Source organism: Oncorhynchus kisutch, linkage group LG14 (assembly GCF_002021735.2).
Source record: "Oncorhynchus kisutch isolate 150728-3 linkage group LG14, Okis_V2, whole genome shotgun sequence".
Classification (NCBI taxonomy): Eukaryota; Metazoa; Chordata; class Actinopteri; order Salmoniformes; family Salmonidae; genus Oncorhynchus; species Oncorhynchus kisutch.
In genome coordinates this window covers 70602117-70629854 of record NC_034187.2, presented here as the reverse complement: position 1 = coordinate 70629854, position 27738 = coordinate 70602117, and the positions used below count along the sequence as shown (strand labels likewise).

General features: G+C 45.7%; 1 protein-coding gene across 2 annotated transcripts in view; it reads left to right on the top strand.

Annotated features, from left to right (window-relative positions):
• Nucleotides 1-27401, top strand: part of LOC109903411 (ribosome biogenesis protein bop1) — a 111063-nt gene extending 83662 nt beyond the window's left edge. For both annotated transcript variants that reach the window (XM_031788872.1, XM_031788871.1), the window contains exons 4-11: nt 13263-13417; nt 13576-13693; nt 14852-14953; nt 15558-15770; nt 18095-18256; nt 18491-18571; nt 18695-18764; nt 27250-27401. In XM_031788872.1, coding sequence (XP_031644732.1) covers nt 13263-13417; nt 13576-13693; nt 14852-14953; nt 15558-15770; nt 18095-18256; nt 18491-18571; nt 18695-18764; nt 27250-27386 — 1038 coding nt within the window. In that variant the 3' untranslated portion in view covers nt 27387-27401. The remainder of the gene's footprint in view (nt 1-13262; nt 13418-13575; nt 13694-14851; nt 14954-15557; nt 15771-18094; nt 18257-18490; nt 18572-18694; nt 18765-27249) is intronic.
• Nucleotides 27402-27738: the final 337 nt, after the last annotated feature.

Genomic DNA, 27738 nt, shown 5'->3' with positions numbered 1-27738 from the left:
GCGCTCTACTAGTCTGGCTGTCCTCTAGCCTTCTACTAGTCTGGCTGTCCTCTAGGGCTCTACTAGTCTGACTGTCCACTAGGGCTCTACTAGTCTGGCTGTCCTCTAGCCTTCTACTAGTCTGGCTGTCCTCTAGCGCTCTACTAGTCTGGCTGTCCTCTAGCGCTCTACTAGTCTGGCTGTCCTCTAGGGCTCTACTAGCCACAAGGTTGCTGCTTTTAATGATGACACTTGGTTTTGGCCCACATTGTGATACCTCTATAAACTCAAAACAATTTTTTATTTGATTTTTTTATTTGATTTTTAATGTTCTTTCAGCTTCACTGTGGAAAGCACTAGCAGGCTGTAAGAGAAGAGGCTTATTTGAGCACTTTGATGCGTTTGGGATCAATGAGGCAGTTTGGTCCCCTGCTCAGGTTATAGTCCATTTTAAATACAGTAAGGGGTTGTGAGTGAGCATTATGGAGGGGATTTCTGTTTATTCTTTCTGCCTAGTGGAATAGTGGGTACATTAGTGATGTCATTTCTCTCTGCCTAGTGGAGTAATGGGTACATTAGTGATGGCATTTCTCTCTGCCTAGTGGAATAATGGGTACATTAGTGATGGCATTTCTCTCTGCCTAGTGGAATAATGGGTATATTTAATGATGTCATTTCTGTCTGACTAGGGGAAAGGAACCCTGGGATTTAGTCTAGAATGCACAGAAAAGTCTCCTATTCCGCTGACGTTAATCTAAATCAGACACACACACACACACACACACACACACACACACACACACACACACACACACACACACACACACACACACACACACACACACACACACACACACACACACACCTCTCCTTCTCTAGTGTTAATTTAAATCAGTAATCTCCCACACTTTGTTTTTTCCCAACTGAAAAATGGTGATGGTAGGAATGAGCTCTCCATTAAGTTGTCAAAAGGGATACAAACCAAACCATCAGCTAGACAGACTGGGAGGAAGCCTTGGTGCTGTTATATAAATGGTCTTTATGTCTGTCCCACACTGTGTTTTGATCCTAATGCAGACTGTTTTCTTTGTTTGGATGCCCCCTTTCTCATTCTTCTCATCTTGAAGCAATAGGGCAGGGTTTACCAAACTCGATCCTGGGGCACCCCCTGGGTGCATGTTTGGTTTCTGCCCTAGCGCTACACAGCTGATAATGAGATGGTTATTTGAATCAGCTGTGTAGTGCTAAGGCAGTTTGGGAAACCCTGCAATAGGCTATTGGATGTCACTTTGTCTAAACTCCCGAGACTGATAAAATTGTAACGTTATGTGCTCACCTTAATGTTTCTTCAATTAGGCCACGGGTACTAAAGTACTATTTGAGAAGGTTCGGTCATACACATTTCCTGGGTGGCAAAGGTCCAGATGGGTATTGTCATTGATCGGCATAGTAACAAACCCCCACCTCGCAACCCCAAACTGTTTTAAAATGTTTCAGTTTTAAAGCAAATTTCCTGCAATTTTGACAGGTCTTAAGTGTGTTCATATGATACCAGGGATTGAGGCCCGGCTGTTCCCAAAAAAATATTATTTGCTCTGGACTTGGCTGCATTAGGCTATTCCACCAATATTGGAATATTCTTAGTTATCAGCTAGTTCCTGACTGCAGTGATATTACTTTGCTTTCAGTTTCAGTTGCTTTTTGTCCGTCCTCTGTGTTCACATCTGTGTTGATATGTAGCCTACTATCAATCAATGCCCTACAAATGCACACTGACTACGCTAGGCTATATCACCTCTAGGATAACAATGAAAAGGGAAGGGATAGAATTTATCATTCTCACGTGTGACTCTTGGTTGCCTAATTATTAGTGTTCTTGCCCATAAAAAATGACAAAGTAATATATATTTTTTTGCAAAGAAAAATGAAGTCATCTTCTTCCCCAAATTCCATGCTGCAATCCTCCTGTTATTCCTGCAGCCAAGGCATTCCAGCCACTGTGAGGAGGAAGAGGTCAGCGGAGTGGAAAAAGTGAGGCGAGCTCCCTCCTTCCTGGTGGCTGGAGAGAGTGAGAGAGACCTGTGCTTTTTCCTCCACCAACCGCAGCTGGTCTGCTCTCTCAGCGTTACCATCTTAATTTAACCCGTCCTACCTCCTGGCCTAACCAAAACTGTAGTCTGGGGGCCCTAACCAAAACTGTAGTCTGGGGGCCTTAACCAAAACAGTAGTCTGGGGGCCTTAACCAAAACAGTAGTCTGGGGGCCTTAACCAAAACAGTAGTCTGGGGGCCCTAACCAAAACTGTAGTCTGGGGGCCCTAACCAAAACTGTAGTCTGGGGGCCTTAACCAGAGCTGTAGGCTAGGGGCCTTAACCAGAGCTGTAGGCTAGGGGCCTTAACCAGAGCTGTAGGCTAGGGGCTGGTGCTGAGCAATTAGTGCTTTTCGAGGTCGGTTAGGTTATAACGGGTACCACCAGCTAAATCTACGATGGTCAGTCAATCCTGAAAATTTTAAGAACTTTCAAAGGGTAGTCGCAAAAACCATCAAGCACTATAAGGAAACTGGCTCTTATGACAGGGTCACTGTGCAAAGCTCTTATCAAGTCAAAAGGTGGCGACTTCGAAGAATCGTGTGTGTGTGTGAGCCCTCCATTAATCTTGTGTGTGCATACACACACACACACACACACACATACAGTGGCAAGAAAAAGTATGTGATCCCTTTCGAATTACCTGGATTTCTGCATAAATTGGTCTGATCTTCATCTAAGTCACAATAATAGACAAACGCAGTGTGCTTAAACTAATAACACACAAATTATTGTATTTGTCTTGTCTGTATTGAATACATCATTTAAACATTCACAGTGTAGGTTGGAAAAAGTATGTGAACCCCTAGGCTAATGACTTCTCCAAAAGCTAACTGGAGTCAGGAGTCAGCTAACCTGGAGTCCAGTCAATGAGATGAGATTGGAGATGCTGGTTAGAGCTGCCCTGACCTATAAAAAACACAAACAAAATTTGAAGAAGCCACTGCTTTCCAAAATAAATATTGCTACACGTCTGAAGTAAGCAAAAGAGCATCTGGATGTTCCACAGTGCTACTGGCAAAATATTCTGTGGACAGATGAAACTACAGTTGAGTTGTTTGGAAGGAACATACAACACTATGTGTGGAGATAAAACGGCACAGAACACCAACATCAAAACCTCATCCCCACTGTAAAGTATGGTGGAGGGAGCATCATGGTTTGGAGCTGCTTTGCTGCCTCAGGGCCTGGACAGCTTGCTATCAAAGACGGAAAAATGAATTCCAAAGTGTATTAAGACATTTTGCAGGAGAATGTAAGGCTATCTGTCCTCCAAATGACGCTCAACAGAAGTTGGTTGATGCAACAGGACAACGACCCAAAACACAGAAGTAAATCAACAACAGAATGGCTTCAACAGATGAAAATACTCCTTCTGGATTGGCCCAGTCAGAGTCCTGACCTCAACCCGATTGAGATGCTGTGGCATGACCTCGAGATCCGTTCACATCAGACATTACATGAATATTGCTGTAACTGTAAGAACATAATTGTTTGTGTGTTATTAGTATAAGCGGACTGTTTGTCTTGTTGTGACCTAGATGAAGTGTGTGTGTGTACACTACTGGTCAAAAGTTTTAGAACACCTTTTCATTCAATGGTTTTTCTTTATTTTTACTATTTTCTACATTGTAGAATAATAATGAAGACATAAACTATGAAATAACACATGGAATCATGTAGGAACCAAAAAAGTGTTAAACTTCAAATAGCCACCGTTTGCCGTGATGACTCCCAAGAGTGTGCAAAGCTTTCTCTCAACCAGCTTCTTAAGGTAGTCAACTGGAATGCATTTCAATTAACAAGTGTGCCTTGTTAAAAATACATTTGTGGAATTTCTTGAAAATATGAAGTGGTACTCAGTAATGTGTTGTTTTCCCCAAACGCCTTGTATTCAGGACATAACTAATGTAATTTGTTTTCCACATGTTTTGCAGTTAGACACTTTAGTGGCTTATTGCAAACAGGATGCATGGTTTGGAATATTTTTATTCTGTACCTTCCTTCCTTTTCACTCTGTCATTTAGTTAGTATTGTTGTTGATCCATCCTCTGTTTTTTCCTATCACAGCAATTATACTCAAACAGTTTTACAGTCACCATTCGGCAACAGAGTTAGGAATGACGCCTGTATCTTTGTAGTGACTGTGTATTGATACACCATCCAAAGTGTAATTATCTTCACCAGGCTCAAAGTGATATTCAATGTCTGTTTTTTCTTCTACCCATCTACCAATAGGGGCCCTTCTTTGCGATGCGTTGGAAAACCTCCCTGGTCTTTGTGGTTGAATCTAGTCCACTGCTTGAATAAGGGGGCCGTACATATAATTGTATGTGTGGGGTATAGAGTTGAGGTAGTCGTAAAAAAAAGTCCATGCAACTTATTACGTGACTTGTTAAGCACATTTTTACTCCTGAACGTTAGGCTTGCCATAACAAAGGAGTTGAGTACTTATTGACTCAAGACATTTCAGCTTTTCATTTTTCATTAAAATCTAAAGATAATTCCACTTTTACATTATGGGGCCGGTGACACACATACAAAGAAATGTCAATAGAAAACTAGAAAATGCAGATAGTTTGCTGTCAATCTAGCCCCAGTTTGACGTCAAATGCAGCTACGCTGCTGTTATTCTGGCTGCAGTGTTTGATGTGACTGAATTAGCCGAAGTTGGCTAGCTAGCAAACAAGGAATAAGAATGGAACATTTAGAACAAACATGTCCATAGATTTAGAACAAAAATACTTAACAACTGGGCTGCGTCTCTGGCAACTGAACCGATAGAACGAACGACCAGCGGGCTTGGTTAGCAACCCTAGATCTGTGTCAGGACTATATCTTGTGGAAGGATGAAATAGTATGAATAAATTCATCAAAACAATGTTTTTAATGAAAATATATCAATCATTAATTGAATATGTTGGTAAACTGTTGTATGAAGGTGATAATGCCCCCGAAGCCTGTGTTTGGAGGAAAAATTGACTTCATCTCTGGCCTAACACCCACACCAATGTATACTCTAAACACCAGCTTCTCGGGCATTATCAGTTATATAATCAGGGTTTTCAGAATGCATTTAAATAACATTACGTTTAATGGAAATTCCCCAACCCCAAAATAGTGAACATTTTAATTGCCAAATCATGGAATATTTCTATTGTCTTTGTCAGGTCCACATTGGGTAGACATCAATAGAAAATACAATAGAAAATACAATTTCAGTCATCTAATTTCTCCTCAGGCAGTAGCAGCCAGACACACAATGTAATCTCTGTGATCCCCATATTGTACTGTCTTCATTCATCATCCTATTTAGCTTGCCTGTGTAAGCATGCTGCAGCGCTGTCTGACAAAATCATTGTACTAGTTTTTCAAAGTAGATAAGGCATAGTTCGTGAAAGTATCTCTATCCCTCTCATTGTGTTGTGTACATTCCTCGTTCTCATGCGGTCAGTGTGTATCTAACCTAAAGTAGCCGGCGTAAAAGTATATTCATCAAGATGATTCCAAGATGGCGTGCGTAGCAGTCGGACGTCTGTCTTGTCTTGTCCCGCCCCGTGTATATATAGTTTTCTTCGTATATATTTGTGATATTTTTTATCTCAATTTCCATCTACGGACTGAACATACTCTCCGCAACCGGCCTCACCTAATGTTGCTAGTAGTCAGTTAGCCACTGCTAGCGGTCATCACCGTTAACTCGGACATCAGCCAGCCTCAGCCCGGTCAATTCCTGCCAGTCTACATAGTTCAATCCAGAGCATATCGGAATGCTTTTTCTCTACCACATCTCCGGAATCCTACCGCAAGCTCTGATCCTTTACACTGGATCATCACAGCTAGCTAGCTGCTATCTGAGTGGCTACTCCTGGCTAACGTCTCTGTCCCGACGCAAGCACCAGTTAGCCTGGAGCTAGGCCCATCTCCTGGCTAGCCGAAGTGATCTATCAGACAATTCCTGGGCTTCAATACCGTAACCGTAACCGTCCGAGGGGGTTTCAACAGGCTCTTCCGTTGCTACATCCCCCTGTGGCCCATCTGCTAGTCCCAGCCTGCAAGCTGTCTGAATCACAGTGTCTCCAGCTCGCCTAGCTACTCACTGGACCCTATGATCGCTCGGCTACACATGCCTCTCCCTAATGTCAATATGTCTTGTCTATTGCTGTTTTGGTTAGTGATTTTTGTCTTATTTCACTGTAGAGCCTCCAGCCCTGCTCAATATGCCTTTAGCTTTAAAAAAATTGCCTTTCTACTTTTAAAAATCCACCTTTTCAGAAACCAGTCTCACCGTTGCCGCTTGTTATAGACCCCTTCAGCCCCCAGCTGTTCCCTGGACACCATATGTGAATTGATTGCCCCCATCTAACCTCAGAGTTTGTACTGTTAGGTGACCTAAACTGGGACATGCTTAACACCCCTGCTGTCCTACAATCTCAGTTAGATTCCCTAAATCTCACACAAATGATCAATGAACCCACCAGGTACAACCCTAAACCTGTAACCATGGGCACCCTCTTAGATATCATCCTGACCAACTTGCCCTCTAAATACACCTCTGCTGTCTTCAACCAGGATCTCAGCGATCACTGCCTCATTGCCTGCGTGCGTAATGGGTCTGTGGTCAAACGATCACCCCTCATCACTGTCAAATGCTCCCAAAAACACTTCAGCAAGCAGACCTTTCTAATCAACCTGGCCCGGGTATCCTAGAAGGATAGAGGATCCTGTCAGTAGAGGATGCCTGGTTGCTCTTTTAAAGTGCTTTCTTCGCCATCTTAACTTCTTAAAGTTAAATAATAAATGCCTTACCTTTGATGATCTTCTGTTGGCACTCCAAAAGGTCCCAGTTACATCACAAATGGTCCTTTTGTTCGATAATGTCCTTCTTTATATCCATACAAACTCAGTTTAATATGGGAGCCACCAAAATGGGAGCCACTTAGAAAAACTACAATTTCTGGCTCATTCTTCCAAAAACCAGCCTGAAACTCTTTCTAAAGATGGTTGACATCTAGTGGAAGCCCTAAGAACTGCAATCTGGGAGGATTTTGCCTTTTATAATAAAAGTGACAGCCTGACATTTGGGGGGGGGGGGTTGTCCTTGGGGTTTCGCCTGCCATTTCAGTTATGTTATACTCACATACATAATTTTAACAGTTTTAGAAACTTAGTGTTGTCTATCCAGATCTACCAATTATATGCATATCCTAGCTTCTGGGCCTGAGTAACAGGCAGTTTACTTTGGGCACGCTTTTCATCCAGATGTGAAAATACTGCCCCCTACCCAAGAGAGGTTAAATAAGCATGGCCCACTCAAAAAAAAAAAGAATAATTTAAAACTAAGAACAGATATAGCCCTTGACTGCCCTTAACCAGCACAAAAACATCCTGTGACGTTCTGCATTAGCAACGAATAGCCCCAGCGATATGCAACTTTTCAGGAAAGTCAGGAACCAATATACTCAGTCAGTTAGGAAAGCTAAGGCTAACTTTTTCAAAGAGAAATTTGCTTCCTGTAGCACTAATTCCAAAAAGTTTTGCGACACTGTAAAGTCCATGGAGAATAAGAGCACCTCCTCCCAGTGCATGCTCTTCAAACGATTGCTGCCCGCACCCTCCCACCCGACTAGCATCACTAGTCTGGACGGTTCTGACCTAGAATATGTGGACAACTTCAAATACCTAGGTGTCTGGGTAGACTGTACATTCTCCTTCCAGACTCGCATCTCCAATCCAAAATTAAATCTAGAATATGCTTCCTATTTTGCAACAAGCAACCTTCACTCATGCTGCCAAACATACCATCGTAAAACTGACTATCCTACCGATCCTTGATTACCGCGACATAATTTACAAAATAGCCCCCAACACTCTACTCAGCAAACTGGATGTAGTCTATTACTGTGCCATCCGTTTTGTCACCAAAGCCCCATATACTACCCACCACTGCGACTTCTATGCTCTCGTTGACTGGCCCTCACTACATATTTATCGCCAAACCCACTGGCTCCAGGTCATCTATAAGTCTTTGCTAGGTAAATCCCTGCCTTATCTCAGCTCACTGGTCACCATAGCAACACCCACCCATAGCACGCGCTCCAGCAGGTATATTTCACTGGTCATCCCCAAAGCCAACATTTCCTTTGGCCTCCTTTCCTTCCAGTTGTCTGCTGCCAATGACTGGAACGAATTGCAAAACTCACTGAAGCTGGAGTCTTATATCTCCCTCACTAACTTTAAGCATCAGTTGTCAGAGCAGCTTACCGATCATTGCACCTGTACATAGCCCATCTGTAAATAACCCACCCACCTACCTCATCCCCATTTTCTTTTTTTTTTACCTACCCTCTTGCTTTTTTGCACCCCAGTATCTCTACTTGCATATCATCTTCTGCACATCTACCACTCCAGTGTTAATGCTAAATTGTAATTATATCGCCTCTGTGGCCCAGTTATTACATACCTCCCTACTCTTCTACATTTGCACACACTGTACATAGATTTTTTTATTATGTTCGTTTATGTGTAACTCCGTTGTTTTTGTCACACTGCTTTGCTTTATCTTGGCCAGGTCGCAGTTGTAAATGAGAACTTGTTCTCAACTGGCCTACCTGGTGAAATAAAAACATCTCTGTCCGAGCTGGAAAGAACCGGCACAATGGAGTATGGTCATTGTAGTTAATTACTCATTTTATGTATTCCCTCCCTCCCTCAGTGTTATTGATCGTTTTAGTTGAGAGTTCTGAAGTTTTGGGACCTGGTAGAGTTGGTTGGCCTGTCTATGGCAGGCTGAGCGCCACCTCATGCCAGCTACACGCCCTGGCGGATGGGCATCCTGGTTGGCATAATCAGAGGTATGGATGAAGGCACGCCTGGAATGCTTTTCTAATTGGACCTGCTGTCCCATTGGCATGTGTTTGCCATGGTTTTCCTTCCACTCCTGAGGCCGGTGCCAAACCAAATGCCATACAACACAGATGCATGGTAGTTCTGCATTCTTCAAACGTATTGTTCTCATTGAAAACAATTGGCTTAGCAGATTTATTTGGTGTATAATTTTGTCTGGTTTTCAAGCACTCTAAATACTTACTGGGAGCTGAACCAAGTACCATAGAAGTCATGATTCAGTTATGAATGGCTCATTGGTCCTATCTAATTTCATGGTGTCATCACCCGCCCTCATGTTGTCTCTCCCCATAGGCCTGTGAGAAGTGATTTCCTTACACTTTAAGAGAAATAGGTGGCTAAGCATTCTCAATTCTCACATGATAAATGACTTGATAATAGTGATGACAGGACTGTACAGTGATCAGGCTGGTTGACTTATCACAGTGTAGTGTTACTCAATGGCCAGCATGTTAGACCCACGGTGTGGCCCCAGTGTTGAGGAGGGAGGGGGTCACACACACACACACACACACTGGGAGTGAAGGGGGTCAGAGGGGGCTTTTTTAAGAGTGGGTCCTGCTGAAAACGAGAGGTGTCACGTTGCACTCCGCCCGCTGTAAGATCTGTGAGAACGCAGTGGTGTCTGTTTGATGTTGTCATCTCGTTAAGACACTGGATTGGGTGTGCTGGCTGGGACACACCAGCTGAAACATTGTAAAGAAAGAACCTACCTGACAGGGGAAAAGTTTTAATCAATATTAGACCACCAACACCCTCCATCTGTACTGGATACCACCCTCAGCCGAACCTGTTGATCTGGGATGAATACGGTTAAACATAGTTACTTGGACAGGAGGGGGACCTGATCTTATATCAGCACTCCTACTGTGAGAGGCTTTATAAATACAGTCCCTGGTCCTCTCCTCCCTTCCCTCCCTTCCCACTCTGCACCATTTTGTGCATTGAGGTCCATTCAAAGCAGGCCTCTCTATCCAATCTAATGACATTTTCCATGGAAGTCTCCTCACCCTGACAGAACCCAGCCTGGCTGACTGACACTTAATAAAGCCCCGTGTTTGGCTGGCCGATTGAAAGCAGGTGGTGCGCTGCAGTCTCTCTCTGTACGGAGTCAAGTCTTGTGTGTCCCTATCTGTGCTGTCCCGGTTGAGGCACACGCACACATACACGTGCACATACAGACGAGGGACGCACACACACACACACACACACACAGAATGTCCAGTTATGAGTGTGTTGGACTTGACAGTCGCAGCCCTCTCAGGCCCACAGCATTGACCAGTTCAGCAGTCACTCCCTGCAGTCACAGCCTGACACTCAGTCCTGACATCCCAGCTTAACAGCAGCCAGCCAGGCGACAACAAGCAGCCTTTTGTAAGTGCTGAAAAAACATTGGGTAAAGCCAGCTAATACACTACGGGTCAATATAAGAATAGCCCTACTGTACGTTTTCCTTCCCATTCAGGATGAATGGGCTATGATGAATGGACAGAGTGGTCTTGGCATCATGACTGTGGGATGGTAGAGTATGAGTAAGCAGTCTTTGTTCTTCTGGTTTTGGCCGTGCAGCATTTCCGGTGAAAGTAAATGTCAGGGCATTCATACTTCTTGCATTTCGCGAGCAGCGCAGAGCTGTTGTCAAGGAAGTGACTTTGTGTTTATACAGGACCTCCCACCCCATCCTACCGTCAACCAATCATGTCAATGCGGAGCTATGCCCTCCGCATTGTTACAACATGTGGTACGGAGGTCAATACGGCCTCCAGAGGCTCTGCAATTGCCTCACACCCTCCGTACGGCGTCTCCGACCACATTTCGGTTCAACCATAAATAGGCTTTAACTCCCACTGGCGCTTGTCAACTCTGGGATTCGACGCTATTGTTCTTAGACTATTTGAAGTATATTATTTTGGGCTGAATTTCTAGTTTCTGTTATACAATTATTGTGTGTATTGGGGTCATCCTTACCGTAGTAAAAGAATAAACGGGTGCGTTCGGAAATTCAGATTAAGAAAACAGAGTCAACATTCTGGCGACACATCGGAACAATAATCCATAAATCACTATTTTAACCCATCTCGTTGAATCTCATTTGCTTCGCTCGCTTCCTCCCTCGGCGCTTTGGAAGGAGGTGAGAGCCCACTCTCCGGTGAAACTCGATCCTGCGGACCGAAACTATCGCTTGCCCAGAAGTCGTCTGTGTGAATTCTGGAGCTCGCGAAATGGAACATTTGTCTGTCGTTGGCCCTGTTCCGCTCTCTCTCCTCCAGTTCTCCAGGCCCCAGAGAAGCAGAAAGGCAGTGGTGTGAGAGGCAGGCCAGGGGGGTTGGGGCTGGCCATCAGGCCAGGTGGGTGTCATCACCCAGGCTGAGCAACACAAGGCTGTCCTGGTGGGGGGCTGGCTGATCCTTCTCTTCTGAGTGATTCTCCTCTGTTTAGTAGTTTACTGTAGCTTTAAGTGAAGGGCCTGGGCCTAGTACAGTGTAGCTTGTTGTGAAGGGCCTAGTACAGTGTAGCTTGTTGTGAAAGGCCTAGTACAGTGGAGCTTGTGAAGGGCCTAGTACAGTGGAGCTTGTGAAGGGCCTAGTACAGTGTAGCTTGTTGTGAAAGGCCTAGTACAGTGTAGCTTGTGAAGGGCCTAGTACAGTGTAGCTTGTGAAGGGCCTAGTACAGTGTAGCTGCTTGTGAAGGGCCTAGTACAGTGTAGCTGCTTGTGAAGGGCCTAGTACAGTGTAGCTTGATGTGAAGGGCCTGGGCCTAGTACAGTGTCGCTTGCTGTGAAGGGCCTGGGTCTAGTACAGTGTAGCTTGTTGTGAAGGGCCTGGGTCTAGTACAGTGTAGCTTGATGTGAAGGGCCTGGGTCTAGTACAGTGTAGCTTGTTGTGAGTGTACTGCAAGTCCATGTTCAGGTGCTTTGTCTTGCAATAGAATAGGCCATATTAATGCGCAGACCAGGCTACATCAATGCGAGAGATGCAGTTAGCTGCATACGTCTTTGGATGTGGTTATTGGACCGGTAGGTCTAAATGTATGGTTATGCCTAGAGATGGAACGGCCTGGTTAAGGGTAGGGTTGGGGATAGTAGGTTTGGTTAAATGTTACGTCAAGGGCTAAGGTTAGGCGTAGGGTTAGCAAACCACCGTACGGAACCATTGACAATCTGCCGGCTATATCATTGCCTACATGTTTTGTTCTTGCAGTAGCATGTAGTTGTCGCCATAGGCTGATAGCTCACTAGAGATTTGGTCTCAGCAACCAACCAGCGAGGGTGACCTTTATAGAGGTCCCCCATTAACAACCAGCCTGTTAGACAATGTGTTCCCAGACAAGGAAGTGTCACATTTAGTTTTTCTCCTGTTTCTGTTCTTCTGGCTCCCTTGGTTATGTGCAGTAATACTTGCATGAACTTCAACACTGTGGGCCAACAAATCCACTAACTTGCAAAGAGGAGACACTGCTAGCACAATTGACGTGTCCGTGCTTGTTCACAGTCTGGAATATGCTGATGTTGGCATGACCCTTATCACACGAGACACCACCTCCTCCACCTCACTCAGAGGTAGTTCTATAGAGCAGGGCCAATGCCCATTCAGTGTGTGTGTAATGAGTGGGGGCTTTGAGGATGGGCACTGTGTGTGTGGGAGGGGTCTACCCAGCTGGCTGTGAGAAAAAGCGTGACACGGCTGCCCACTCCCTCCTAATTGGATCTGGTAGGGTTTTTTTTATTGAAATCACTCACAGGTGCAGCCCCACTTTAAAGTGGCTCACTACTTCTGAGAGCTTTCAGCTGTGTGTGTGTGTGTGTGTGTGTGTGTGTGTGTGTGTGTGTGTTTTCTCAGACGAAGAAATGTATTTTTTCAGACTACCCATTTGGTTTAATAAGTCCTATCGTCTAAGAACAGGTTTCTAGTCCTACCGCCAGTTTGTGAATGAGAACGGGATGTAGAATGAGCCAAGGTATATTTACCAGGCCAGGCCTGCACCTGTACCCCACCACCACCCACCTTTACCCCCCCCCCCCCCCCAAGGCCTCATCCAGCCAAAGGTATTCATAAATGTAGGAAAATGGGACAAGTATGATGAGGGTGAGTGTTTCCAGGCCAGAAAAACTGTACTCTACTCCCATAACAGTATAATCCACTATTTATTCCACTCGCCCAGAGTGATATGAAGGACTGCAACAGCCCTGAGCAAGCAATCTAATGGGAAGACAAACACCTTGTCCTCAAGTGTTGTTAAACAAGGTTATTGAACATGTCTTTCTCTTCCTCACTCTTTTCTGTCCTAGGACATTCGTAACACGGTGGGCAACGTTCCCATGGAGTGGTACCAGGACTACCCTCACATCGGCTATAACCTGGACGGGAAGAAGATCTTTAAGCCCATCAGGAACAAAGACGAGCTGGATGAGTTCCTGGACAAGATGGAGAACCCAGACTACTGGTGAGATGACAAGGAGCAGATTACCTCTCTCTCTCTCTCGAACACCCTCTCTCTAACGCACGCTCGCTCTTCTTTCTCTGTGCTTTTGTTCTGGGAGAAGAGTATCTGTGAACCTGTTTTGACATCTGGTCTCTCTCCCTCCATCTCCCCTCCACCAGGCGTACGGTTCATGACAAGACGACAGCCTCAGACATTCGTCTGACAGACGAGCAGGTGGACCTGGTGCACCGCCTCCAGAAGGGTCAATTTGGCGACGTCAACTTCAACGAGTACGAGGTAAAGACCTTTATGACTGCTCTCTCACTGCCTGTATCAGGGTCCTATTCATTAGGGCCAAACGTAGCAACAGGCTTTGCAACAAAATAAGAAAAACAAGTGTTTCTTATAGGACCAACTCTGCTACTCCTTCTCTGTTTCAGTCCATTTTTATTTGTATTTTTTGTGCCTAGTGAATACGACCCAGGTTTGACTGTGTTGACGGCTGGCAGCTCTGTTTTGTTAAATGACTGAGCAGATAATGGCTAAAGCATAGCAACCACTAGAGCAAACTAGACCTCAGTTCATTAGCCCATCCACTTATGTTCTCCACATAACCCAAACCTCGTCTGCACTCCACTCCTCGTCACTTAGAACAAGTCAGCCGAAAGCAGACCTGGGTTCAAATACAATCGTAAATCATTTCAGATTCTTTAGCTGTGATTTGATTGAGTTGCATGTTGCAATGGAACCAGTAGGAATGTCCAACAATTGCAAACCCGCCCAACTGGCACTGCAGGCAGACTGGAGCAAACGCTCAAAGTATTTGCCAGATTTCATATAGTAGTTGAACCCATGTCTGGAGAGGAGCGAGTTCTCCTGTGCTGCAGTTAACAGGGTTTGCGGGAGAGGTTTTAAATGAATAGTGTTGAATTGAGAAGCCACTGCTGTAGTGTCTAGAATCTAGATGGCGTCATGGCTATCATGGAGTCTCGTTAATGCCAGAGTTATTACAGAGGCATATAAACTCATTTGTCAGGGGCAAAAACAAGTGTTTTTAAACTTTTAACACCAGGACTGTAAAATAAGAAAATACCAGGCTAACTCTGATGTCGTCATCAGCTACCTGCCTTGGACTTTGCTGGTCCAATGATTCCAGTCCACAGTAATTGGGCTGTCTATTAATCTAGGGCTTCCCAGACGTTTGTTTCACAAGGGTCTGTCTTCAATCCTAGCAGACTTTGTTTACTTCAGGGTGTGTCCCAAATGTATTTAGCTCATTCTGATATATATTTTTAATGATTTTTTATTATTGTGTGTCTTGTTTTGTATTGCTAGGTATTACTGCACTGTTGGCGCTAAATAACATAAGTGTTTTGCTGCACCTGCGATAACATCTGCCGACTGTGTATAAACAATCTCTTTTTCTCGCTGATAAATGCTGTGTTTATCTTTTAGCCGTCCGTGGACTTCTTCACCAACGAGGTCATGATCCATCCGGTGACCAACAGGCCCCAGGACAAACGCAGCTTCATCCCCTCACTCATAGAGAAGGAGAAGGTAGGTCTCTTTCTTTCTTACACACCATCTCTGTCTACCTCTCAAACTCTCTATTTTCCTCTTGTTCTCTCTCTCCCCATTCTCTGTTCCTCTCTGCTCACTCAAAAGCTTCATGTTTTATGCTGCTAATATATATTTACAATAAATATATAGCAGGCGTTACCACCAGTTTGAATCCTAACTGCTCACACGTGTTAGAATGTAATGATCCCTGCATAGTGGAAGTGGAGGTGAAATTGTGTTATAATGGGGGTTCTGAAATTGGAGGCTTAGAGACCCACCCCTCCCAAACCCTCAACAATAAAAAGATAGAAACCGTAGCTTTATTAGCCCAGCAATACTTTCTATTAATGTCGGCTTGATTTTATTCCACTCATTAATCAAGTTAGTCTTTTATATTTTACGAAGCAGAGCACATTCTCCCCAATTTTAATACTGTGTGATTGAATTTTTGTACGTTCGTGTTTACGCAAACACACACACACACACACACACACACACACACACACACACACACACACACACACACACACACACACACACACACACACACACACACACACTTAAGTTTCACCACTACTGTTGTCCTCTCTCCCTCTCCCAGGTTTCGAAGCTGGTCCATGCCATAAAGATGGGTTGGATCAAGCCCCGTAAGCCCAAAGAGACCACCCCTCAGTACTACGACCTGTGGGCCAAGGAGGACCCCAATGCCATACTGGGGCGCCACAAGATGCACGTTCCCGCCCCCAAGATGAGGCTGCCCGGACACGAGGAGTCCTACAACCCTCCGCCTGAGTACCTGCTCACAGAGGAAGAGGTAAATGCTTTTCATAGTGTTTGTAGTAGTATAAGTCGTGATCAATAAAACGTCACAATACGGTGCAGAGTGTTCAATTTAACAAATATCTGCCCTTTTCAGGGGAGTGGTCATTAGATATTACAACTATTTGGTTTTAATATAATCACTTCTTGAAAATCAGTCATAACTCCACATTTCAGATTATTCCACATTTAGCTCTATCAGAGTTATACAGCAAGCAACTGCATGCTTTTCATGATCAGTAAACATCAATTGATCATGTATTTTCAGATACTTTAGGGTAGCCTGTCCCATTTGGAATTAGCTTGCTATTAACATGTAGCTAGATGGTGTCATTTAGCTGGCTTCATCAGAGATTAGGCTTTTGGAAAGAGCTTGACAACGGCAAGTACTCGTCCTGGTAAAGTTGTCTGTCGGACTACTGTTGTCACCACTATAGATGGCAAGCAAATCAAGCCATCTAGTTTATCCCCTGAAAGTTAACTTGTCAGCTAGCCATGATGTGATCTGTTATTAGCTAGTTAGCCAATTTGAAGTCCATCAGTCAATGTATCCTATCATGTCTGTCAGCGGCAATCATGATTAAATACTGTTAAAAACCATGTTGAAATGGGATAATGTTAGCTAATAACGCTAGGTATGCCTACGTTGGTTGTAGATAAAGTACATTAGTTGTACTTATCACTATGTTTAGCCAACTTTACAAAGTTTCTACCGGTAGCTTGTAAAGTAAACATTATCAGCAAACAGTACATCGGCAAATGTACCCTTCTGCTGCTTGACAGGCAGAGCCCACAAAGCATGGGAAATTAACCTAAACCACTCAGGTATTTTCAGGTAGAGTTCACTTTTATTAGATCACTCAAATATCCAATATTGGTGGCCAATATTGAGATGTATCGTGAGGCTACCCTGACTTTTCTGAAATGACATGATCAATTGATTTTAACTGATCGTGAAACACATGCAGTTACTTGCTGTATAACTATAGAAATGTCCTTGTCACTTAGAAATGTCCTTGTCACTTAGAAATGTCCTTGTTTTTGAAAGAAAATCTGAGCAAGAGGACAAGTACATTAGAATGTCTAGTTTGAGAAACAGACGCCTCACATATCCTCAACTGGCAACTTCATGAAATAGTACACCCGTCTCAACGTCAACAGTGAAGAGGCGACTCAGGGATGTTGGCCTTCTAGGCAGAGTTGCAAAGAAAAAGACATATCTCAGACTGGCCAATAAAAGATTAAGATGGGCAAAAGAACACAGACACTGGACAGAGGAATTCTGCCTAGAAGGCCAGCATCCCGGAGTCGTTTCTTCACTGTTGACGTTGAGACGGGTGTTTTGTGGGTACTATTTTAATGAAGCTGTCAGTTGAGGATATGTGAGGCGTCTGTTTCTCAAACTAGACATTCTAATGTACTTGTCCTCTTGCTCAGATGTGCACCGGGGCCTCCCACTCCTCTTTCTATTCTGGTTAGAGACAGTTTGCGCTGTTCTGTGAAGGGAGTAGTACACAGCGTTGTACGAGATCTTCAGTTTCTTGGCAATTTCTCGCATGGAATAGCCTTCATTTCTCAGAATAAGAAAATATTGACGAGTTTCAGAAGAAACATTTGTTTCTGGACATTTTGAGCCTGTAATCAAACTCACAGATGCTGATGCTCCAGATGCTGATGCTCCAGATACTCAACTAAAGAAGGCCAGTTTTATTGCTTCTTTAATCAGGACAATAGCTTTCAGATGTGCTAACATAATTGCAAAAGAGTTTTCTAATGATCAATTAGCCTTTTAAAATGTCAAACTTGGATTAGCTAACACAACGTACCATTGGAACACAGGAGTGATGGTTGCTGATAATGGGCCTCTGTACGCCTACGTAGATATTCCATTAAAAATCAGCCGTTTCCAGCTATTATAGTCATTTAAAACATTAACAAAGTCTTCATTGTGTTTCTGATCAATTTTATGTTATTTTAATGGACATAATTAGATTTTTTGACCCCAAACTTTTGAATGGTAGTGTACATCATACATAAGTGCCACTCTTGAAATACCATAACTTTGTCTATAGTAAATTGGCTTGCACTATATACTGTAGGCATAGTAGCATAGATCAACTGAAACATTTTGTTAATCCCTCATTAGCTACAGTAGAAAGACCAATCATTCATAACTTATCAGCCAGTCATTAGTATACAGACCAATCATTAACCAGTACACAGACCAGTCATTAGTATACAGACCAATCATTAACCAGTACACAGACCAGTCATCAGTATACAGTTAGGCTAACCATTGGTTCTTCCTCCCCCTGTCAGAGACTGGTGTGGGAGCAGCAGGATGCAGAAGACAGGAAGCTCCCGTTCCTCCCCCAGAAACACTCCTGTCTGAGGGCCGTGCCCGCCTTCTCCCGTTTCATCCACGAGCGCTTCGAACGCTGCCTTGACCTTTACCTGTGTCCCCGCCAGCGCAAGATGAGGGTGAGACTACAGACCCCGCCTGAATGTCTAGCTAAATAGTTCATAGTTAACCAGTTGCCGGAATCATTTTTATAATAGAGGGACTTTGTTGGTGTGCATTCTGTAAATATTTGTTTTGAAGATACTCATAAGTGAAGCTATGTGGCTCATTTAGAAGGACCTCTATATTGTCAGATCAATTAGGTGATTCTCCACTCGTGACTCAACTCTATTCATCTCAATTCGTCTCCACAGGTGAATGTGAATCCAGAAGATCTGATCCCCAAGCTGCCCAAACCCAAGGACCTGCAGCCCTTCCCCACCACTATGTCTCTGGTAGGTCAGCCACTGAATCTGAATTTCTGTGTGTGATATTTGATTGGAAATGTACCTGATGGGTTTAAAAATGTATATTAAGTGGGCACCAATCATGACCTTAATGATGTGTTCTCTCAATAGGTGTACCGTGGCCACACCAGTCTGGTGCGCTCCATCAGTGCGTCTCCCACCGGCCAGTGGCTGGTCTCAGGTATGTGTTAACTCACTATTCATCAATGTGATGTAGTAACGTCTCTGACTGTTTGGCTCGCTCTTCAGTTGGCAATTTTCTCAGTCAGTAGCTAACTGTCTCCCTGGCACTCCTTTTCTTCATTTTGCCTGTTTGAGTCAGTAGCTAACTGTCTCCCTGGCACTCCTTTTCTTCATTTTGCCTGTTTGAGTCAGTAGCTAACTGTCTCCCTGGCACTCCTTTTCTTCATTTTGCCTGTTTGAGTCAGTAGCGAACTGTCTTGCTCTTTCTGAGTCAGTAGCTAACTGACTGCTTACATCATCCCCCAAAACTTGAGCAATGATGTCATTGTTCTCCAGGCAGTGCTGAGATGTGTAGCGTAAGACAGGTGACCCGTACTGGGCCTGTCTGGATCAGAGAGGCTGGAAAGAATCCAGGGTTTACAGACCAGGAGATGAGCACAGATGCATTTAGGCTCTGCAGCTCGGCGGCCATACTTACTGGAACACATCTAGGATGATAAATCAATCACAGATCTCCTCGTGTGTCTCCTTTCCCTTCATCCATCCAAGACGCAAATTGTCTTTGTGTCTTTTATAGCTTCTGGCTGCCTGTCTTTTCTCTACAGCCACAGTCAGGCAGAGAACAATAGGCTACGACTTTACTTAGGTTGTTAATGTTGGTGCTATGTAGAAAATCATCCCTTGTGGTTTGGATTTCTGTGATGAAGGGTAGCAGGCAAAACCGAAGCAATGTTATTATGCACATCGCATTGACTGAAGATTCTTACCAGTAAAATGATGTGTACCATTGAAAGAGGTAACTTGATATACATGGAAGTGAATTGAATAAGATGGAGGTGAGGTTCAGGAAGGAGCGTCTGTGGACTGCTCACTCAGTGTTGTATAGTTTCCATCAGTTTAATATGGTCTGGGCCTGGGGCACACTGTCAGATATGAAGTAAAGGCCTTGCTCATATAAAACTAAGGTGGCTGTGTCTTTCCACAGGCATGCGGTATTACTGTATGTCTGGGAAAGTCTTTATTCCGTACCAGGACTAAGGCCTATCGTAGTCTGAATAGGTTGGATTATTGCTAGTATTCTAGATACTGTACAGTATGAATAGAGCACAGGGGATTTATCATCTGTGCACCAAAAAATATATAATGTAAAATGGTCACGTCAATTTTTATAACTTTTAATAACAATCGATAACTTTTCTAAATAGTCTTTGTTCCCTGGCCTTACTCTTCGACGACAGGAATGGGAATCCTCTTCCCCAAGCCATGGAGTCATACTGTCCTGTTATTCATACTGTATGATGTGTAGTTTCATTTAAACACCGAAAGGTGGGTCAATAGCCTTCTGATAGAACTCCAAAATGTTGGCCGTTACACCTGATTTGATTCATTTTCCGTTCACAGCTGTAACAGGCCCTTGGAGAGGGAGGGAGGTGACGTGGGCGAGTCAGAGAAAGATAGAGGAGAAGAAGGAAGGAGGGAATGAGTGAGCGAGGCTGCGAGGCAGCCATTTAGTGTCAATATCTGTTAAGTCGTCCATAACAAAGGATTTCATTAAGGCCCATATGCAAAACCACTACAGTCAGTGCCACTCTTTTATCTAGCAGTAAAATATATTCAACCAGTCGTAAAGCCCTCTTTCCCACAGTAAAAATGGCAGTTGACAACCTCCTAGGAATTGCAGCCGCCGCCCCCTACCACCCTCACCCCCCACCACTTTGCTTTCCTATTGTGTTAGGGTTCACAGATAATTCATTCCATATAAGTGTGTGGTGACTTTTAATAATGACTTTGACCTGCCCTGCCTCTAGATAGAGGACTGTCTGTCTGGGCACGTCCAAACCTGTAAAACATGATGATGACCGACCCTACTCAGAGCATTCTCTCAGGACTAGAATTCGTTTCATAGCCTTGATAGTGCTGCTTATTTTTCATTTTGTGGCACCCAATGGCACCCATAGGGCTCTGGTCAAAGTAGTGCGCTACGTAGGGAATAGGGTACAATTTGGGACACAAGCAGTACATTGTACTGAGCATCCTGGGTTGCCCTGGGGTTTGACTCTGTGTACGGTATATTCACACCCACACTCCCAGCAGTAAACAAACTTGGGTTCTGGTGTTCCCGGCTCCACATTCCCTACTAATGATGTGGCCACAATAGTTTGCGTGGTGCAATGGCAGCTCCTCCAGCTCCAGCCTCCCTGACAGGCAGCGTTCCCTCTGAAATCTGACTAGGGCTGAACCTTCAACCCTTCCCTGGTGGGGAGGACTGGGAAGGATGGAATTCTTCGCTCCACACGCCGGCCAGGATTGGAATAATTTTTATGGAAGTACATAACAGGGATGTCTCTTATAGATGTAGCCCACTGGGTCAGACTTGGGACATCACAGACACGGTTAGTTGAACTCCACTAGCTGGTCTCTGGTTTTTGCTTTCTCGCTCGCTCTCTCTCGCTCTCGTTCTCTCTAGCGCTCTCTCTAGCGATCGCTCGCTCTCTATCTCGTTCTCGCTCTCTTGTTCTCGCTCTCTCTTTCTTGTTCTCTCTCTCATTCTCTCTAGCTCTCTCTCGTTCTCGCTCTCTCTCGTTCTCGCTCTCTCTCATTCTCGCTCTCTCTCGTTCTCGCTCTCTCTCTTTCTTTCTTTTTCTCTTTCTTTCTTTGTCTCGCTCGCTCCACAACAGGAAGAACACAGCCCTGTAAACCAGAGAGCAACAACACTACCAAGAGGCTACCTACCATTAACTGATGGACATGTTTTTGTGACAGCTGGTTGGCTGTGTCATTTGGTGCTCACACAGATGGTCACCATTGTGTTGTGTTCCACTTCTACTTACTGCCATTACAGGGTTCATACTTAGGCCAAAACCTGCAATCATCATTTGGATATTGATTCGCAGGTCTGTTTTTGTTTGGCGCTAGAAAGAGGAGAGGAGTGTAATGCTGTTACGACCTGGTCTTTCAATCCAAGGTGTCCTATAAAGAGGAGAGTAGTGTAATGCTGTTACGACCTGGGCTTTCAAACCAAGGTGTCCTAGAAAGAGGAGAGGAGTGTAATGCTGTTACGACCTGGTCTTTCAATCCAAGGTGTCCTATAAAGAGGAGAGTAGTGTAATGCTGTTACGACCTGGGCTTTCAAACCAAGGTGTCCTAGAAAGAGGAGAGGAGTGTAATGCTGTTACGACCTGGGCTTTCAATCCAAGGTGTCCTAGAAAGGGGAGAGGAGTGTAATGCTGTTACGACCTGGGCTTTCAATCCAAGGTGTCCTAGAAAGAGGAGAGGAGTGTAATGCTGTTACGACCTGGGCTTTCAATCCAAGGTGTCCTAGAAAGAGGAGAGGAGTGTAAAGCTGTTACGACCTGGGCTTTCAATCCAAGGTGTCCTAGAAAGAGGAGAGTAGTGTAATGCTGTTACGACCTGGGCTTTCAAACCAAGGTGTCCTAGAAAGAGGAGAGGAGTGTAATGCTGTTACGACCTGGGCTTTCAAACCAAGGTGTCCTAGAAAGTCCCCAGTCCATCAAAGTACCTCCCCCTGGAGCCTCAGTTGATCGTGCTGACCAATAGCGCTGCTCCCATCTGTTGACTTACATTGTGGTTTGCCCTCGACAACTGAGCCTTGAACTGTGCTCTGAGGTTTACAAACCACGCATCCGTTTTAGTTTTATTCCCTACATTTGCTAAATGCTCTCATCCTGTCCAGTGACAGAGCCTTGTATTTATGTCAGATTGTCATAAAAATATTCTGCTTGTCGTATTCTCAAGTAGGCGAGTAAGCACACTCCTGGGTGTGTTTCAGAGTAAACCATTGAGGTTGAATGAATGAATGAAGGAAGTCCCTCAGTAGAAAAGGAACAGCATAGTTGTGATTTCTTAACGGTTTCACGGCTCTAGACCTCTCCTCATACACTAGTGATTCCTTTCCAACGCCTGTGCCGCCTGACGGACGGGGTTCTCTCACTCTCAATGTGACTCTCACTCTTTCCCTCTGTCTCTAAACCACCAGCAGCCCTGGATACAACCTCCCGGATGGGTCGGGCCTGTCCCTCAAGTTCTATATCTGTTTCTGCCAGAGAGCTCAGTACTTCAAATGGATTATGGTTTTTGAGTTATTACACTCCACCCTCTGTCCAGGATCTGTTCTTCCCTCTGTGTTTTCCTTGCATTTATGGAGCGTTCCGGTATAGAAGTTAAAATAAAACTATTTTACTACTACCTCTCACTCTGACGCTGGAGCGGTTGAGCGTCGGTGGTGGTGTTATCGAAGGTGGTTGGTTTGCGTAGAGTCTGAGTTCCCAGGTGTCCGTATTGTGTGCCAGCAGTAAGGAGCGATTGGCTCCTGGGGTTCTGATTAGGACCTGAATGTTTCTTTCTCAAACCAACCTCAACAGGAAAGGGAAGAGCAACGGACGCTACAGTTCTTTCATGCCAAAGTATTGTCCAAAAGAAAGGTTGAGAAATCTCACTGAGCAATGGCTCCTAATAGACCAATACAGGAGGTTACTAGAAATACAACCTCTCCATGTCCATAACATGTAGATGGAGGTACATGTAGATGGAGGTAGACGGAGGTACATGTAGGCGGAGGTACATGTAGATGGAGGTACATGTAGACGGAGGTAGATGTAGACGGGGGTACATGTAGACGGGGGTACATGTAGACGGGGGTACATGTAGACAGGGGTACATGTAGACGGAGGTACATGTAGACGGGGGTACATGTAAACGGGGGTAGATGTAGACGGGGGTAGATGTAGACGGGGGTAGATGTAGACGGGGGTAGATGTAGACGGGGGTAGATGTAGACGGGGGTAGATGTAGACGGAGGTGGATGTAGACTGGGTACATGTAGACGGGGGTACATGTAGACGGGGGTGGATGTAGACGGAGGTACATGTAGACGGAGGTACATGTAGACGAGGGGACATGTAGACGGGGGTACATGTAGACGGGGGTACATGTAGACGGGGGTGGATGTAGACGGAGGTGGATGTAGACGGAGGTGGATGTAGACGGAGGTGGATGTAGACGGAGGTGGATGTAGACGGAGGTGGATGTAGACGGAGGCGGATGTAGACGGAGGTACATGTAGACGGAGGTACATGTAGATGGAGCCCGTAGAGGTATAGTGGCAGAGAAGAAGCCTGTCAAATGCAAATGATCCTTTGGCTGTAGTCTGTGATACTGCATGCGCTCCCAGAAGGCATTAGTGAGTTAGTGTGTGCAGAGAGGCCCGTGATGTGTCATTGGCTGTGTCCCACGAGGCCCTATGGACTCTGGTCCAAACTAGTTCACTATATAGGGAATAGGGTGCCATTTGGGGATGCACACATTGTGACCGACAGTTGGAGAGGCAGAGAGAGCGTCTGTTTTCACTCAGCTGATGAGCAGTAGGCTGGCCAGGAAATCTGTCCCGACCCGTCATGTCTGGCTACTTATGATGTGTATTATACACACTCACACAGATAACTTTTAACGCATGTGAACCACACACTCACACAAGGTATTGATAATGTAGTGAAGAGGTGTATATTCTATTTTTGAGATAAAGATAAGCTACATTACCTTTAGGTTTTATCTGCTCTTTCCCCCTGTTACTGTATATCACTATTATTCATCAACACAGCCTCCCCATCAACTAAACCCCCACTAACTCCTAAACCCCTGTAACTCCTCTACTCTCCTCCTCCTCTACTCCCCTCCTCCTCTACTCCCCTGCTCTACTCTCCTCCTCCTCTACTCCCCTCCTCCTCTACTCTCCTCCTCCTCTACTCCCCTCCTCCTCTACTCCCCTCCTCCTCTACTCCCCTGCTCTACTCTCCTCCTCCCCCTCCTCCTCTACTCCCCTCCTCCTCTACTCCCCTCCTCCTCTACTCCCCTGCTCTACTCTCCTCCTCCCCCTCCTCCTCTACTCCCCTCCTCCTCTACTCCCCTCCTCCTCTACTCCCCTGCTCTACTCTCCTCCTCCCCCTCCTCCTCTACTCCCCTCCTCCTCCTCCTCCTCTACTCTCCTCCTTTACTCTCCTCCTCCTCTACTCTCCTACTCTAACCCTTCTCCTCTACTCTCCTCCTCCTCTACTCTCCCCCTCCTCCTCCTCTACTCTCCTCCTCCTCCTCCTCCTCTACTCTCCTCCTACTCTACTCTACCTTCCTCTACTCCTCTACTCTCCTCCTCTGTTCTACTCTCCTCCTCCTCCTCTACTCCTCCTCTACTCCCCTCCTCCTCTACTCTCCTCCTCCTCTACTCTCCTTCTCCTCCTCCTCTACTCTACTCTCCTCCTCTACTCTACCCTTCTCCTCTACTCTCCTCCCCCTCTACTCTACTCTACTCTACTCTACTCTCCTCCTCCTCTATTCTCCTCTCCCTCCTCCTCTACTCTCCCCCTCTCTACTCTCCTTCTCCTCCTCCTCTACTCTCCTCCTCTACTCTACCCTTCTCCTCTACTCTACTCTCCTCCTCCTCTACTCTCCTCCCCCTCCTCCTCTACTCTCCTCCTCCTCTACTCTCCTCCTCCTCTACTCTCCTTCTCCTCCTCCTCTACTCTCCTCCTCTACTCTACCCTTCTCCTCTACTCTCCTTCTCCTCCTCCTCTACTCTCCTCCTCTACTCTACCCTTCTCCTCTACTCTACTCTCCTCCTCCTCTACTCTCCTCCCCCTCCTCCTCTACTCTCCTCCTCTACTCTACCCTTCTCCTCTACTCTACTCTCCTCCTCTTCTCTACCCTTCTCCTCTACTCTCCTTCTCCTCCTCCTCTACTCTCCTCCTCTACTCTCCTCCTCCTCTACTCTACTCTACTCTCCTCCTCTACTCTACCCTTCTCCTCTACTCTACTCTCCTCCTCTACTCTACCCTTCTCCTCTACTCTACTCTCCTCCTCTACTCTACCCTTCTCCTCTACTCTACCCTCCTCCTCTACTCTCCTCCTCCTCTACTCTACCCTTCTCCTCTACTCTACTCTCCTCCTCTACTCTACCCTTCTCCTCTACTCTCCTTCTCCTCCTCCTCTACTCTCCTCCTCTACTCTCTTCCTCCTCTACTCTACTCTCCTCCTCTACTCTACCCTTCTCCTCTACTCTACTCTCCTCCTCCTCTACTCTCCTCCCCCTCTACTCTACTCTACTCTACTCTCCTCCTCCTCTACTCTCCTCCCCCTCCTCCTCTACTCTCCTCCTCCTCTACTCTCCTCCCCCTCCTCCTCTACTCTCCTCCTCCTCTACTCTCCTCCTCCTCTACTCTCCTCCTCCTCTACTCTCCTCCCCCTCCTCCTCTACTCTCCTCCTCCTCTACTCTCCTTCTCCTCCTCCTCTACTCTCCTCCTCTACTCTACCCTTCTCCTCTACTCTCCTTCTCCTCCTCCTCTACTCTCCTCCTCTACTCTACCCTTCTCCTCTACTCTACTCCTCCTCTACTCCCCTCCTCCTCTACTCTCCTTCTCCTCCTCCTCTACTCTCCTCCTCTACTCTACCCTTCTCCTCTACTCTACCCTTCTCCTCTACTCTACTCTCCTCCTCCTCTACTCTCCTCCCCCTCCTCCTCTACTCTCCTCCTCCTCTACTCTCCTTCTCCTCCTCCTCTACTCTACTCTCCTCCTCTACTCTACCCTTCTCCTCTACTCTACTCTCCTCCTCTACTCTCCTCCCCCTCCTCCTCTACTCTCCTCCTCCTCTACTCTCCTTCTCCTCCTCCTCTACTCTCCTCCTCTACTCTACCCTTCTCCTCTACTCTCCTCTCCTCCTCCTCTACTCTCCTTCCCCTCCTCCTCTACTCTACCCTTCTCCTCTACTCTACTCTCCTCCTCTACTCTCCTCCCCATCCTCCTATACTCTCCTCCTCCTCTACTCTCCTTCCCCTCCTCCTCTACTCTCCTCCTCTACTCTACCCTTCTCCTCTACTCTCCTTCTCCTCCTCCTCTACTCTCCTCCTCTACTCTACCCTTCTCCTCTACTCTACTCTCCTCCTCCTCTACTCTCCTCTACTCTCCTCCTCTGTTCTACTCCTCCTCTACTCTCCTCCTCCTCCTCCTCCTCCTCTACTCTACTCTACTCTACTCTACTCATCCTCTACTCTACTCATCCTCTACTCTACTCATCCTCTACTCTCCTCCTCTGTTCTACTCCTCCTCTACTCTCCTCCTCCTCCTCCTCCTCCGTCCTACCACCATTTAGTTTCTGCTCCCCTCTCATTGAGGTTCGTCAGCCTGCTAGCTCAGAGCTTTCCCAGTTTATTTATGAGCCACTTTAAGACTTTCACGCTGTGGTAACTCAACGACGCGCGGTGTCCGGAGACCACACCTGCTGCTGCTGGGGCTGAGCTGACCATCTTACTGACTGGCGTAAGTGTGACTGTGATGCATGTATGAACACAGGCACACACACTTACGCTTGCGCACGCTCGCATACACATTCCCTCACACAATCACACACACACATTGCTGTTAAGGGCCCCATGTTAACCCTGTAGTCTGACCTTTGACCCTCTCTCTCCCTCCAGGCTCAGACGATTTCACGGTGCGCTTCTGGGAGGTCAACACAGGGCGCTGCATGAAGACTCTGGAGGTGGGCGGAGCTGTGAAGAGCGTGGCGTGGAACCCCAACCCGGCCGTCTGCCTGGTGGCTGTGTGCTTGTAAGTCTCCTCCTCCAACAGTCTCTTTCCTCCTAATGGGTGCTCTCTTAAAATCCTCCCCCTCCTCTGTTTTGAGGTGTCTGTGTCTTCATCACTGAACATACTGTATGTGTTGACGGACAGAATGATTTTGTAGTGTAGTGTATGGGGTTAACCAATAACTACTGTAACCAGTTTATAATTAAGCAAAAAGACACGAGGGGTTGTGGTATATGGCCAATATACCACGTCTTAAGGCTGTTCTCAGGCACGATGCAACGCCACACTATAAACTGGTGTCTCAAATTCAATCTGCTTTATTGGCATGAACAAGGCAACATTGTATACAATATACATTGTAATAAAATGATTAGCAA